The sequence below is a fragment of the Prosopis cineraria genome, unplaced genomic scaffold, assembly GCF_029017545.1.
Source record: "Prosopis cineraria cultivar Desert tree isolate PC_DT_omini unplaced genomic scaffold, ASM2901754v1 PC10, whole genome shotgun sequence".
Classification (NCBI taxonomy): Eukaryota; Viridiplantae; Streptophyta; class Magnoliopsida; order Fabales; family Fabaceae; genus Prosopis; species Prosopis cineraria.
Window position 1 is genome coordinate 24,848,898 of NW_026555341.1, and position 17,244 is coordinate 24,866,141.

Here is a 17,244-nt window from a genome sequence, read left to right on the forward strand (position 1 = left end):
AATTCACTAGGTTCTAAGTGCCTATAATACCTAATTTTCTTTTCTCACAACACCAACCATTCTCAAATACTCTAACCATCCCATTAAACATTCCAACACACCAAATTCACTAACCAATATCCCACATTATCTCAAAATCCTCAAATTATACTTAGAGTTCATCCAAATCTTTACCAAAAATTCTCAATCACCATAAAACTCATAAACTTAAGATTATAGGTTTGATTTAACTCCCCAAGACCTTAAATAAATCAATGGGTTTAGTCTAAAATCCAAAAAAACTGAAATCAAAGCCCCCATTGCCCCAAATGTCCAGATTTTTCACATAAGGAGGGAGAAGAGGGAATGTGCAACTTACCCAATGGTGATTCAAGCTCCAAATGCCTCCAAAATAGCCTAGGGATCGTGCCCTAGCAGATCACAAGCTCTTCTCTGTTGCTCTCTCGTTTTCCTTCTTTCTCTCTTCTATTTTCGATGCGTTTTGCAAACTGATAAGTGCTAATTTTGCATGTGCGCCGTGGCACATTGACAAACTCTTGACAAACTCTCAAACATAACTCTAGCCCTCTTTTAAGACTATCCAAAGATCCAAAAACTATATTAGCTTCCCATAAACCTCATTAATTAATAATATATCTAAATTGACCAATTTACGCTTGAAAATTCTGATAATTATTAATTGAGAAACTTAGAATCATGTCATGTAAAACATTCATTGTGTGAAAAATTTGTTACCAGTCAATGAATCTAAATCCATATATAAATGGTTACTAGCAAGCTGGTTTGGCTTAATAGAAGAAATTAATGAAAATCAAAGTTTGAATTTCTAATAAAAAATGCATTCACATCTGATAACAAACGAAACCGTAAACAAGTTATCTCAAATAAAAGAAAACATGCTGTGTCATAATATATTTTAAGGTTTTTCTTTGGCTTGTTGCACTAAAAGGGGGAAAAAAATGCACTCTAGCAACCCTAGAAAGAAGGGTTTTGAGAGCTGCCAAACGTGCAAGAAATGACCCCACTTCTCCACTGAAATCCAAACACCACCGACTAATTAAATTACAAACGAAACAAACAAACATCAAATAATGCTAAAAGAAACTCACTCTCTCTCTCTCTCTCTCTCTCTCTCTCTCAAATCAAACTGGTGATTCCACCTCACCACCCCCATTTCACTCTCCCAAGTCCTCACATATCTGAACCTTCACAAACCACCACCACATCACTACCATGTCCTGCAAAGTTCTTCAGTTAAATTATCGTTTGCTTCTGTTTTCTTCTCCTCTCTTTCTCCCTGAGACCAGATTCTAGTCCTCTTCTGTGAAAATCTAAGAACACCCACAAGTTATTGTTTTCCTACTATGTTGCCTCGGGGACTCCAAATCAAATTCTTCCCAGATCTTACTCTGCCTCCGATTTCTCTGCATCTATTTATCTGCCTTAGTTAGGATTTTCTGGAAATGGCTACCAAAAATGTGTTTCTGTTTAAAACCCAATTTGATTCGATCAATACTTGGTTTCTGAAGGAATTGTTGCACAAGAACATGATTTGGCTTCTGGGTTCTCTGCGATTGTTCCTGTGTAACTATGTGGTTTGTTTGTTTGGGGTGATTCTCAATTTCGTTTCCAGGTATGCTGATTTTCCCAAATTGAATTATTGTTGCTGTTATGATTCCCGAGAATTTGATTGATTATTACTGGATAACCCTCCCTTCGTCGTTTGGTTTCAGCTTTCATGTGGGAGGAGATGGGAAGACTGAGAGATATTGTGAGATTGATGGGTTCAGAGAAGAGCTCACTAATTTTCTATTTCAGAACCATGAAGATGTCTTTGAAGATCTTGGAATTGGTGGAGAGAAAACTCAGAGCTCTTTACTCATAGAGGACATATTCTCTGATGTTGATGATGAGAAGGAAAAAGTTGAAGGAGGAACACTTTTAATGGAGGGTTACCGTGAATTTCAGGAGAATAAGAAAGAAGAAGAAACAGAGAGTTCTGTTTCAATGGAGGTTCACTCAGATTCACATGAAATTAATGAAAAGAAAACAGAAACAGAAATCATTGTTCCGGAAGACCATTTTGATGAAGCAGAGAAATGTGTTTCACAGGAAGTTCAATTTGATCAACCAGAAGATGGGAAGAAGAAAGAAACAAAATCTGAATCCTCTATTTCACTGAATGTTCATTGTGATTTACCAGGAAATAAGAAAGAAGGAGAAATAGAGAGCCCTGTTTCAATGGAGGCTCACTTTGATATTGAAGAAAATGAGGGAAAAGAAGAATCAAAGAGTTCTGTTTTAATGGAGGTTCAGTCTCATCATCTTGAAGGCGAAGAAAGAGAAACAAGCTGTGTTTTAATGGAGGCAAATTCTGCTACGACCACACAAAAATATCAATACGTGTCAGACAGAGACATCAGTGGGTTCTTGGAGGAACCTACATCCATGAGATTCACTTTCCAAGAATTTTTTGTGGGTCCAAATGTTCCTGTCATTTCTGATAATAACGCTAAAATTATTTCCCAGAAACAGGAAACATCAGAGCAAACCCAAGCAAATAAGCTTCTAGGTTGCAACAATAATTCTCAGAAAGGACTTGAATCAGAAAGTCTTATTGCAGCCAGAGGGGAAATATCTGAAGAATCTGGGAAGCCTGAGGAAAAAGAAAGATCATATGAAGAACAAGACCAAATGGTTCATAGAGAAAATAAAGCTGAAGAATGGAGGAAGATGATGGAACAATTGGAACATGAGGTGGGAAATGAGTGGAGAATGGAATGGGAACATGATGATGTAGTGGAACAGCTTAAGATTGAGTTGAGAAATGCAAGACAAGGTGGACTTTCCACAATTATTGAAGAACAAGAAGAGGATGATGATGATGATGAAGAAGAGGAAGAAGAAGGAGAAACAGGGGAAACAGAGCATGCAGAAGAAGTTGGAGATCAAAATCTTCAAAATAATCAAGAAAACGAAGAACTTAAGGATCAAATGGATGAACTTGAGGAAGTTTATCAGATCTATGAAGAGAAAATGAGGAAACTGGATATCTTAAATTACCAGACCATGCATGGACTAGGTAAGAACTCAACACCAAATAATCTTTCCAATTTTAATCTCTCGCATTACCATTTTGGCACTTTTCTATTAACTTTTTTCAAAATAAACATTATATAAAATTTAATAAATGAATCACATTTATTATAAGCTATAACTATAAGGCTTGCTATAAATTTTAATATATATATATATATATATATATTGATTTGTTAATTTATTGAGTTTTCAAACTCTAAATCAATATTTATAAATTATAAATAAGTTTAAGATTGAGTATTAGTTCTATTTTAGATTAAATTAGAATAAATCCCAAATGAACCATATTTATGCTTTATATTGATATTTTTAAAATAATAATGACAATAATAATGATATTCAATAACTTAATTCAGGACATGTCTTTGTTATTATTAATTGTCAATGTTAGGTCAATTTAATTGAATGTATATTTTAGGCCATTCATGGGGTACAATTCTCTTTTGCAGGGTGGACCTGTATGAATTTTACACCCACCATATTTTTCTAATCATGTGCTCATAAAGAGATATTCATGTCCTTTGTTCTGTTCATACTTCCCCACTTCCTGAAAAAGCTATTGCTAGTGGCAGAATTTTAATTCCACTCAACATCTTTTTCTTTCACCTCATAGGCCTACTTTATGCACTTAAAATATTTATCTAATCATATTTTAAAGCAGATTTTCTAACCACAATAATCTATTTTCAATTAAAAAAAAATCTATTTTTAATTAAATATGCTTTCAAAGGTATTTTTTTATTAATTAAAGTTTACTCCGTTTCTGGCGTAGAAAGTTTCCAATAATGATGATGGATGGATTTGTATATCTTGCTTTAGCATTGACTAAGTTGAACTTAATAAATTATGCTCCAAGCAAAGGAAATGTAAATATTGTGTAAATAAACATATAAATAAATTTCATTATTTTATATTTAAAGATTGCCTCAATAAGTAGAATAAAAAGAAAAATATAAATTTTTTTTTGGCCAAAAATGTGCCAAATGTTACTCCATCTTTAATATGTGCTACCTACTTAATTCGAGTAGATTTAGTCTACTTAATAAATTTTCAACAAACAAATAATTTTACCAACTTGGCACAAAAAAATAAGTTTAACTATTTTTTGTTAATATTTTTTGTCTGAATCTTTTAATATGACTTTGATTGATCTTTGAATTAAATTTGAATTATGAATTATAATATACTGTATTAAAATGAAATCAATTATCACTGTAAATTTACTATTCATTTGAGCAGGTGTTTTATCATTGTCATTATTATGGCAATCAATACACCATTGAATACCAATAGATTATTATGGTGATGATGATATGACGCTGCATCTTCATGATAGATGTTTGCTTTAATTAAAATACAAGTTTTCGTATCTATCAAAAAATTCAAGCTTTTGTACAGTTATTTTCAATAAGACATGCATGATTTTTTCCCCAAACCAATGAAATAAAACTAAAATATAAAAAGCATATATTTATTTATAGAATATTTATTATTATTATTATTATTATTATTATTATTATTATTATTATTATTTAGTAACAAAGACATTAAAACATGTCGGATGTTCTCCATTCCAAATCTTTAGAAAGACAATATAAACTCATTGCTGTTTAGTTTATTGTTTGAAATTAGACAAATTCATCCCTCTCAACTTTGCTATGCAGGCAAAATAACATAATTATTTGCAAAATCACACACTTATTATATAAAAAAAAACTTTAAACAAACACATTACAAAAATATCAATTTTTTCCCCAACTATTTACTATTTAGTTGTATTTTTTGTTGAATTAATATTTGGCAAGAATTTTTTGTTCATTTACAAATGTAGTTTGCTTTTTTAAAAAATAGGATTAAATGATAAATTTGTCTCTAAACTACATATTCCAAAGTTTTAAGGATCTTGCTCGTTTTATGTGCAATGTTTGACTTCAATATTTCAGAACAGTATAACATTACCCTTACAATCAATAAATATTAACTTTTACCATTAGTTGACTAAATAATTATAAAAAAAGACTTCAAAAATTATATAAAAAGTCAACAAATTTTTTTAGTCCTTTCTTATAACTTTTTAGGGTTCTTATTTGTAATTTTTAAGTCTTTTTGCATTTGTTTTGGTCATTTTCTGTAATTTTTAAGTTATTTTTTTATAATTTTTACATCAACTACCAATCAAAATTAACTTTTGTAAAGTTGAAAGGAAACTTTATATTAAAAATAAGTTTAGGATTTAAGACAATTCTGAATTTATATTTTAAGAATGAAATTGTCCTTTGCCTGAAGAAACATGTCAATCTTACATGATACAGTGAAAAAGAACTTCTAACATCTCAAGTGGTATAAGTGGTATATATAGCGAAACAAGCATGTTTGTTCCCACCCCCCCCCCCCCTAAAAAAAAAAAAAACGAAACAAGCTTGCATGTAAGTGCAAAGTTGATCACACAAACTCATTCCTTTCTTACACACTTCGGTGCGAATACACGCAGGTCTTCTGCAACTGAAAGACTCTGCAAAATCAAGCTTCAAAGGATTGAAGCCGCTAATCTCACAGAGTCTATGGCCAAGAAAAGAGCCAAAAAGTAGTCCACTGATGAAGTTGGTTCAAGAATTACAGAGAGATCTTGAAGTGGTGTACGTAGGACAGGTTTGCCTCTCATGGGAAATGCTGTGTTGGCTCCACAAGAAAGCTCTACAACTCATCAAACAGTTTCAAAATCATTCATCACAAGTAGCTCCCCCTCAGTTCAATGTAGCTGCTGGTGAGTTTCAGCTCTTTCAGGTTCTGTTGCAGAGATTCGTAGAGAATGAGGCGTTTCAAGGCCCCAGAACTCTTAACTTTGTCAAGAACCGCTGTGTCATTCGCAATCTTCTCCAAGTTCCTGCCATTAGAGGTATATTATTAAACATCATCCTTTTTGTGTGTTGTGTGTGTGTGTGCGCGTGTGTTGGGGGGGTGTTTTGTGAGACATATTCTAAGCTATTCATACAAGCACGTAGAATTTCCACAAGTAAGTTACATGATCCCTAATTCCCCCCCCCCCGGTGTGGTATTATTATGATTAATAATATGAGGAATCTAAATTGTTAATAGGAGTGATTCTGAGATGAACTCAGAGAGCTTACGGAGAATAACAGTAAAGTTTTAAAAATTTAATTAATGATAGTTAGGTTATTGACAAAATTATTTTAAAAAATGAGTTATAAGTAAGGTTTAGACAGTTACAAGTTTGAATTTCAGATTATTTAAATAGATATTTATATTTTATTTTATAAAATTTTTTTTATCAAAAACTTAACTATCATTGATTATTTATTTTGGGGCTCCAAAGTGATTTTCAGATAATACATGAAGGTCTCATGTAGGCCTCACTTTTCCATTCTTACCTATACCTTCATGAAAGAGTGCTTTAATGGATTTTTTTTTTATTTATATCTTTTTTGGGCCAAATTTTTATTTATATCTTTGACTTGAATCGGACTATTGACTAGTTAGATAAAAAAAAAAAAGAATGAATTGATTTTTAGCTGAGGTTTCAAGATCAATCAACTTAAGAAAAAATTTCTTTTAAAAAATAAATCAACAGTTCAAAAATCAATAAAATCAGCTAAAATCAAGCCAAGTCAAATTAATTATTTGAGAAATTTTGAGAATTTGATTCTTGCATCTGTTACTGCTTGATCATTTTAGACGCTTGATCACTTGTTTTGATACATTTTAACGAGATTTATGCAATGGAAGAAAGAAAAGGTTGGTCTACTGAAGAAAATAGGGTAAAATTTAGATATGTATCTCACTAAATAGCTTAAATTATTGGTATATATAAAATTTAACATGGTATCAAAGCTTACAAAAAAAGAAAGAGAAAAAAGGAAAAAAAAAAGAGAGAATGAGAGAATGAAAATAAGAAGAAATTGAATAAATTTTAGGTATTTGAGACTAACAAAAAAAAAAGTACAAGCTCAAGCAAGAAGAAGAAGAAAAATAAAAAAAAATAGAGGGAGAGAAAAAAGTAATAGAGGAAATATTAAAATATAAAAAAAGTTATATATTTAAAGATTAAAAAATAAATCATAAACATATAATTTCAACAATTATCTAATCAAATGACTTAAACTATTTTGATAAAATATATTATTCTTAAGCATACTTAATATAAAAAATATAGCAATATGAAAGATAGATAAAACTTCAAAATGCGCAAATTACGAGGGTTTCATATATATTTGAATTAGTGTATTTAATTTATTTTAAATTTTTGATTAACCTTTTAAATCATGCGCATGCGATGAGCTCAAGAGTAACACTGTTATGTTTGCTTTAGCAGATGATAGTGCAAAAGAAAGGAATATTACTAAAGGGGATCAAGAATATGTAGTTTCCAGTGCAAGATTAGCAGAAATCATCAAGGAATCAATGCGGCTGTTCTGGAAATTTGTGAGAGCAGATAAAGAAGACGTGAATTTGATCCTCAAAGTTTCCCAGCCAACTCGAACTGTTCCTAGCAGAGACCCTGCAATCTTTGATCTTGTGAAAGACATTAGAGCTCATCTTCACAAGGTTTGCTTTCACCAATACTTCACATAGCGAACATTAATTACTGTGGTGAAATCTAGATCATTTAAAACTGTTTTACTTATTCAGATTTAAAATTTTTAACTTGTAATTTGTCATATAAATAAATATTTTTTAAAAAATATAACTTTAAATTACTGCACTTTACTCAAGTTTTGCGATAGATCTCTACACTTTTTTTCCATATCCTAGGTCTCCACCCTTTTTTTCCGGGTGTTTTAGGTTTTTCCATGAGCAGTGTTATAACATCGAAAAAAGTGTAAGCATCTATAACAAAACTCGAGTAAAATCAAGGGACCTGAAGTTATGTTTTTTTTCAATATTTTATAACAAAGTTACTATTATAAGATTATTTTTACTTGAAAAAATATAACTTTAAATCTCTACACTTTGCTTGTGTTTTACTATTAATTCTTATACTTTTTTTTGTATTTTATATCCCCACACTTTTACTTTTCATTGTTTTAAGTGAGACACTTTATTCATAGAGGGATTTAAAGCAATAAAAAAATAAAAGTATGGGGATCTAAAATACCAAAAAAATGTACAAGGACTATCAAAATGCGAGTAAAGTACAGGGATCTAAAGTTATATTTTTATTTTTACTTTAAATTTTGTACCTATTAAAATAATAATTTATTAAAAATATAAAAATAAAATTGTATTAAATTTGGATGATTCGTATTAAATTTAGATATGATACGAACAGCTTAGATTTGACATAATTTTGAAAGGGGGCTATTGCTTGGAAATCACTTGTGTCCGGTGGTTTCCCCATTTGGTATCATAGTGCACGTTTCCTTGTTAAACTGCTCAACACCTTCAAGTTCACAATCAAAATTCTCCTTCTGCTAGTAAAAACTAAAGCTAAAAGCGTGCATATGTAAGTGTAGATAAGTAGGGTATTTCACCAATTTGATAATTGCCTTTTCAAGATTTATTCATTTTTAAAATTCAATAATTAAAAAGATATCCCCAAACAAAATTGTCTCGTATAGGAGAATACTTATATATATATATATATATATATATAAGATATACTCCTCTATTTAATATTAATTCTCTTCTCCCATTATATTGCCGATTGATTTGCATTCTGTTATTTTTATAATGTTTTCCATCATTCTTTATTAATTTATGCATATTATTAATAAGAATATTTTACAATCTATATTTTATTATTCTACAATTTCATTGTAAGAAATAAAATTTAAATGAAACATTTATAATTTCCAAGTGTCCCGTGCAATGCATAGTGATTCTTTTCTAGTTTTACAAAATCTGAAGTGCGCGCGCGTATGACTCTACTAATTAATATGATATTTTTAGACCCCAAATTATTTAAAGTGACACTTTCAATCTCCACATTAGAATGAAGTGTGCATATGTGAGAAGAGATCAGTAGGATATTATACCACTTGTATTAGATAGTTTTCTTATTTGAGGTTGGTTAAAAAAAACATTATTACTCCATGTATTACACAAAATTTGAAAAATAAACTACATTATTGATGTTGTATATCTTGAAATATTATTTGCTGTCAAGCAATTTATGATTGAAATGTGAGGCTTACACAAGAATTTGGGGATAAAAATGTTGCAGAAGGAGAAGAAGTTGAAAGACCTGGTGAGAAGTGGAAACTGCATAGTGAGAAAGTTCCAGAAGCATCAGCAACAAGAAGATCAACTGAATCATGAGCAATTACTTGCTCAGGTTGAGCTGAAACTGGTTTCAAGGGTACTGAATATGTCAAAACTGAGAAAAGAACACATTATATGGTGCAATGAGAAGTTGAGGAGGATTAAGTTTGTGATGAAGAAGAAGAAGGTTGTGGTGGAGCCTTCTTTCCTGCTATTCCCATGCTGATTTATTCCATTGGACTACTCATCTAAGTTAAAAGGAATAAATTAATGTGGTATCAGGTATAGAGACACTTCCATATCTATGGATAATGTATAATTGTATATGTTTCTTTCATTCCCATTTAGAACAATGATATTTATACAATATACAGTACTACTATGTAAAATAGGTTAGACATTTGAAATTTTAATGTTTAAATAATGATTCATGAAAAATACTCGAGTTTAAATGTTAATTAGAGATATTAGAGTATGTTTCATTCTCCAACGACAACGACAACAACAACAATAACAATAATAATTGTCTGGTTGGGCATAGTGAGAGCAAAGGCCTAATTAAGGTTAAATAATTATTTATTTAATTAAATAATAATGGTGGTTACCAAAAGAGGTGTTGAGCCTTGGTTTTGATAATCACAAAATAAGAGAAGATTTTGTTTCACAAAGAAATTTAATGGCATTTAAGGATAACTAGTCTAGTATCTGTTGAATTCTAATTCCTCATTATCCTTATACCCAAGCATTTTTACCTACTCTGAAATAAGTTAGAATTTTTTGAAATTTTAAGTCTTACTTCTATGAGATTCTTTCTAGGTTAAGTTTTTGACTTTCCTTAGACTTGTCCTTAATCTTATTTCATTTAAAGAGAAGTCTTTCAGCTAGACTTATCTTTATTTTTGAAACACTTTGATAGTATGTTGAAATATCTTCTTTACCAACCCAATTAACAATTCAAATCCATGGTAATCAAGGAATTAACCCTTAAGGGATTACCAAGTTGTAAATTTCAAAATAAGGGATCTCAAGTTTTCATAAGTTAAAATGAGTTCAAACCATTCATTAACTCTTAAATCAGAGTAAAGATAAGTTACGGGAGCATGTGATACCTTAGATGTGTAAAACAAAATTGAAAACAATTGAAAAATATCAATTTTGCTAAAAAACAGAGTAATGCGCCCTGGCTCAGGTGCCAATGCGCTATGGTGTGTAGCACATTTTGATAGTAGATTCTTTTGTTGTTTGACAGCAGAATCGGGCAACTTTTGACATGCCCCAAATCTCCGTTTGACATTTAAATGACATGATCTAAGTGTCTCCGGACTCTTTTCATAAAATAGAAAGGTTCTATAAAGCTAAACTAGTACTTTGTGATTAGTTTGGATAGGAACGATAAAGCTTTGAAGTCATAGGCAATATTTGCCCTAATCTAGAGAGAGAGTAGTGAGAGAAAATTTGGCCAGAAAGGTTAAAGTTGGTAATAAGGGGTAATCAGTGGTAATGTGTGTAATCAAGCATGAATTGTGGAAATGATAGTGATTAGGTATTTAATTGTGATAATTGGCACTTTTGTCAATAGTAAGATTGACATTGGTTTGCCAATTTTGTGTAGATTTTAGTGTGTGACGAGTAAATAAGAGGAGAGAGATTCGAGTTGGGAAGTGACATGGGTAAATCTTTCTATCAGATAAAAAAGTTTAGGTAACTATATAGTTTATTATGTTTATTAAATATTATAATTGTGTAGAAATAAATACAAAATGAGAAATTGTTGTTTTATGAGCTTTTATGCATAATTGGTTATTGAAAAATGGTTTTAGTATGAACATTGGTTTGCGGAATGATTTGAAAGGTTGTTGATTTTAATTAATTAATATATATATATATATATGACATTAAATGCTGTGGAAATGTGAATGAGTAGTGGAAATTGTGAAAAGAGCATGATCATAGGGGGTAAGAGTTTATCTAGGATATATGGGGTTATGTGTGTGTGGAGAAGTGAGTGAAAAATCTATATGGTCGAGCTGACACCATGGGACATTTGATACAGCATTATATGAGCTGTTACCATAGGTAATCTGGTATAGCATATTATGGGATTGTTACCATAGGATATCCAGGCAATCTGGCAACTCCCTAGTGCCTGTTAGGGTACGGTTAAGAGTCAACGATGCCTTTATCACAAGTGTATGAAGAGGAAAACCATAGTCCATAGGCGAGTTAGATTACCTTTGGCCAGGTGTTTCTACCACTGAAAGTGTGTTCGGGTCAATAAGTGGTTGATTCATGAGAGCTTATAGTTTCATGTCGGGAAGGTTTAGAAGATCGGTGGATAAATGATCATGCTAAGGTTTAAAAGTGTTTGAAACATGATTTATATGCAAAAGTAGTGATTTGGCTATGATACACTACATCTAAATGCTGCATTATGATTTTTATTACTTTAACATGGTTATTTGTGGTAATAGGCATTTAATGAACTATATTAGTTACTGAGATTTTTATCTCACCTATGGTTATTTATATTTTTTAGGTTCCGACACTAGTAGGTCAAAGTGGAAGGACATAGGCAGAGTTAGTATTGCTCGCCTAAGTCTTCGTAAGAATTGGTATAATGATTTTGTAAATTGTTAGCTAAGAGTGTGTATAAGTTGCTATCGGATTCAGTATATGTGCATTAAGTTACAGTTATGATATGCTTGATGATTTTGAGTCTCCTAACCCCTGTATATATGTAAATGGTGAAATGATAGAGTGGATTAGTAAATAAATGTATATGTGTGAGAAAATGAGATGCTTAAAGTGTATGTGTGACGATTTGGCCTTATATGAGATTGAAAGAATGAAAATGTAATTTTAGCCTAAAGTAATATGGGTAGCTTATAGGCCAAATGTGTGTATATGTGTTATATTGTACATGTGTATGGTTAATCAGGTATGTATTGTCCATTTGAATGTGGTCAAGGCTCAAAAAGTGGCTAATGACATTTGGTTTCGAATTGTGACACTTAAGTGAAAAATTTTGGCAAAAAATAGTCAAAATGAATTTGGGTGTCCAATTTTTGATAGAAAAATCAGATTGAAATGGAATTAGTTTCATTAGTTAGATTTCAAAATAAGCTTCGTGTGGGCGATTGAATCACCTTAATCGGACATCAGATGTGAAAATGGCACACTTTTGAAGTTCGTCCTAGAAAGTTGCAAAATGACAGCAAAATTAGGTGTGTTTAGCGTAGTGCATGTATCCGCATGTCACGGCACACGGCACAGAGCAAATGGCTATAGTCTTTGTGCCACATGTTGTAGTATATGTGGCACGAGCTGCGACACACAGTGCTAAATTTCACTTAATTTTCTTGATTTGCACATGTTTTCTTGATCTTTGATGTACTTAGACTTAATGCTTTCACTATGTGTGGGGTTTTATAACCCAAGTGATTTATAAAATGACTTCTGGAAATCTTTTATTGGGATCCCAAAGTTGTCAAAGTTTACAAGTTAAATGATTTTGAATTGATTAGGATTAATTGTAATGGAGCACATGATAATGTCAGTAAAGGGCATTACATAAAACATATATTTATATGAATTATAATATATGGGAGAAAATTTTTAGCAACTACACAAAGGAGAATCAAGTGGAAAAACACTAAACCAATGAGTTAAATACCAATTTGGTCAATAAAAACAAGATATAAAAATGCTCCTAATTTTAAGGACAAGATTACATCAACTTATGTTTAATGAAAAGTGGCCATAACCCTTAACCTTTCTTGAGACACTTGAAGACTCCTCTGGCATCCTTCCCTACTAGCACTCCTTGTAAATTTAGCCTCTAGTCATCTTGGAACCCATTTAACCATAGTCCTTTCACCATGGCTGAACCATACTCAAGAACACCTTGAAGATTTTGAAGCCAAACTAAGAAAAGAAAGCTTAGGGTTTGAAGAGTGAGGTGGAAGAAAAAGAATGGTGGAGTCGAATTAGAATTTTGATAGTTGGATCATGGGATATGGAGGAGAGAAGTTGAGATGGAGATGAAGAACATGAAGAACAATGGAGAGAGAATGGAAAAGGGTGGAGGTTGAAAAAATGAGACTGAATGAAAGAATAAATGCTCAAAATGAAATTAGGGTAGTTTGAATTAAGTTTAGGGTAGAAAGGCCCAACTCTAGTGCTAAGTAAATGGGTAAAAAATAAGCTTGGGTAATTTTATTATTTATCATGGTAAAATGAACAAAAATTCAGATAAAAAAGTTAGAAAATTTAATTAAATAAAGCTAAAGGTAATGGGAAATTGAGAAAGAGAGTGAGTGGATTCGAAGTGTGATACAATGTGTGCATGACCATGTAAGACTTGTACTTTCACCTCAAAACTCAAATGTTTTGCCCCTTGACTCATCAATTATTCCAATCCAATAGTCTTCATGTGCCAAATCCAAGGTATGTAACCCTACACAAATAAATGTGACACATAAGATCAAAATTCATATGGATAATAATTTTATTTTCAATTAAAATTAATTCCTAATATGTAGAACAATGCAATTAAATAATAAAAATCAATTATGACATCACACAAGAGGGTAAATGGCGTGACCTATAGCCCTAACAATGTAAGCCCATGCATGCACAAAAATGATATAGCCGAAGTGAAAGATAATAGGTCAACTTGAAACTTTAACTTTTCAAAACAGTTAACTTGTGAAATGAATTACTCTCAATATAAAATGAATTTAAAAAATATAATATCACCATTGTTCTTTTACACTAAAAATTCATCTTGACAAATTTTCTCAAAAGTATAATTTTATGATCAAAATGGCCCTAATGCACGAAATATAACAATCAAAGCAAGAAGTGTACAATTTGGGCAAATATAACATGATTTTTGGTCAATAATAATAAGTAAAAATATATAATAAATGTGGCTTATCACCTTGCTCAGCAAGACAACCCTACTCGCCTCTACTAGTATGTTGCTCACCTTGGCGAGAAGTCAACTCCTTACTTAGGCATGTACCCACTCGCCTCAGCAGCCAACATGTATCTCTCACCTGAAATCATCCATTCATAATATTTAGCGATGTCTACCCATATGTAACAATTAATAAGATCATTTGCAAAAATCATAACTTCTCCAAAAACTATTTTCAAGCATGCTTTTTATTAAAATCAAAATTTGACAATTAAAATAGAGCTAACCTAGCTCAAATCTCTTAAATAATGAGTATAAATGTAAACCTTTAAACTAGTTTAGGCATAAGAAACTTCAAATGCCAAAATACATAGTTTAATGTAATTAAACATGCAACTAAAATTTCATATAGTTGGCAAAATTGCAAAACAACCATGCATTATAAAAATCACCCCAAGTCCAAAGATTTCTAGTGTCTGGTTCTTGAAGCTTCAACCTTCTTCTTTCCCTCTTCTTCTCCTAAAAATAAGTATATATAACAGGGTGAGATTTCATACAAAATCTCAATAACAAAGATATTTAAATTAGCATATAAAATAGTGGTAATATACAATTCAAATCCACCTATTTATCTTAAATCATGCATGAAATAAATTTTAGAGTTTATATCAACCACTTATTTTCATGGAAATTCATAGAATATATATATATATATATATATATGATGATGATGATGATGCATGCATGCATGCTCAAATTCACTCTTATAACCTCCTTATCACCTTTGACTGAACTAATGGGCATCTTACTATAGTTCTAGTTAGTTAACATTACTAGACCAATTTTGCTCTCCAAATCAAAAGGGGTTACTCGGCCAAAGGCTTCCTCACACTAGTTTGGACCACGACTCCCCTTACTCAATCTTTGAGGTGTCATGATATGCCTAACAATCACTATCAATCCAAGCAGTGAACTTGAGCAAGTACCCAACCAACACTACCAATCTAAGTAGTGAAACTTAGCGTACACATGCGCGCATGCACACACATATTCATATAAATCACTACAGAGGGGCAACATTAATACGACAAACCATGAATTTTCTCTATTATTTACAAGTCCCCTATAAGTGAACTCCTACCATTATGCATGCATCTAGATCATCAAACTTATAGATATGCAGATAATTTGGAATAGTTTCTCATTTTAGAGTTTATATATATATATATATAATCTAATTCTCAACGTACAGCAATTCACCATGTAATGTTTGCCTTAACATTACTAGAATAATACGCTTACACGTTGTTGTGATAACCAGGATTAGATAAAATCCCAAGCAAAGGTTATCACAACCCAAGAGTTTTAAAAGATAATTAGTTAAAAATAATAGGATCCCAAGAAACCCTTTTTGAAATATTTTTTGAGCTCAAACTATAATTAAAAATCAATTTAAAACAAATACGGAAGCATGAAAATTAAATCACTTTAAAATAGGCTAAAATAAGCCATTTTACAATAATCTAGCTCGTTTGCTGCGGCGTAAGCCACGCCCGCCGTGGTGGATGGCACAAAGGGACAAGTCCCTTAAGGCCGCTTGCACTACAGTGCAACAACCAAGCGTCGCGGTGCACACCTAATGTCATGATAGCAAATTGCTATCATAATAGCTCTTTGAAATTTTGGAGTGCGCCATTTTGCCATCCGACATCCGATTTAGGCGGTTCAAGTATCCACATAAAGCTATTCGAGCCCTCTAGTTAATGGTACTAGCCTCTTACTCAAACAATCATCTACTTAAAAGATGAACACTCAAATTTAAAGTGGTTTGTTTTCACCTCAAAATACACCCAAAGGTGTCCAACTCACAATGCCGAATGCCATTAGCCCCAAAGACACTTTAACCACTCAAATGAACTACACACAACATGAAAATTTAATCATAATACATAATTAAGCATTCACACTCAAAATGACCACCAAAACCCCAAATTCCAACAACATAAAAAGGTGGATAAAATCTAACACATATATGAACTTGGTCATTTTGGCACATAAATCACTTCAATTATATCACTTGTAATTGTAATTTGGCCAAGCACACACAATATCTACTTTGGACCAAGATACGCACATTTATTACAAATTCATATAAGTGATATCCTAAAATAATATCATGTTCCTAAGTTGGCATTATATTAACAATATTTGTTAGAATACCCAAAAAGAGGAAACGAAAGAGCTATACAACTACTCTCTTCACTCTTCATATGCCCTTTCCTTCCCCTTGCCTCTACCGAAGCCCTCATCTATAAAATATAGCCACATGGTGAGATAAACATCTCAATAACAGAATAATTCACTAATATTAATTAACATGCACAACCATTAGGGAGTAAAGCTATTAAAACACCAAAATATACTTTTGTATATTATAACATACTCTTTTTCATCAACAGAAATCATTTACCACTAGTATGATTATTCTACCATCTGAGCCTCTATATCACCCTGACTGGAACCATAGGCTCTTGGACTAAATGCACATTCACAATTATCCGAGCTCAACTTCAGTAGTAGGATCACCTAGCAAAAGGTGTCCTATCCCACTTTCGAACTACGGTTTCCTCTTATCACACATGAATCGGGGTTTCATTACTCCAACACCGTATTATAGATGCTAAGGAGTGTCACTCTCCAATACTGTATCTCGCATGGATATTGAGGAGAAAATCTCCACCATGCCTTATTAGACACTAAGGAGATATATGCCATATGAACTTTTACTACTCCTTCCTATGGGTGAACTCCCACCCCCTAACATGATCATGCTCACACTCATCGTATATAACACATATACACTTTGAATTTCTAAACCCATTCATATATATCTTTCATCATTCTTATCATTTGCAAATAGATTTTTCATGCACAAAATCACATTTCACAATATACAAGGTTATCAAATCTCAAGTTTAAATTAACAAATCTACTCACAAATAGTT

The 17,244-nt window shown here is 31.8% G+C and overlaps 1 protein-coding gene across 1 annotated transcript; it reads left to right on the forward strand.

The window, feature by feature from the left end:
• Window positions 1-1,117: 1,117 nt before the first annotated feature.
• On the forward strand, window positions 1,118-9,793 carry LOC129322928 (uncharacterized). Its single transcript, XM_054969398.1, has 5 exons — window positions 1,118-1,633; window positions 1,734-3,082; window positions 5,591-5,995; window positions 7,430-7,662; window positions 9,281-9,793. The coding sequence occupies exons 1-5, from the start codon at window positions 1,464-1,466 to the stop codon at window positions 9,542-9,544; spliced, it is 2,421 nt and encodes an 806-aa protein (XP_054825373.1). The 5' UTR covers window positions 1,118-1,463; the 3' UTR covers window positions 9,545-9,793.
• Window positions 9,794-17,244: the final 7,451 nt, after the last annotated feature.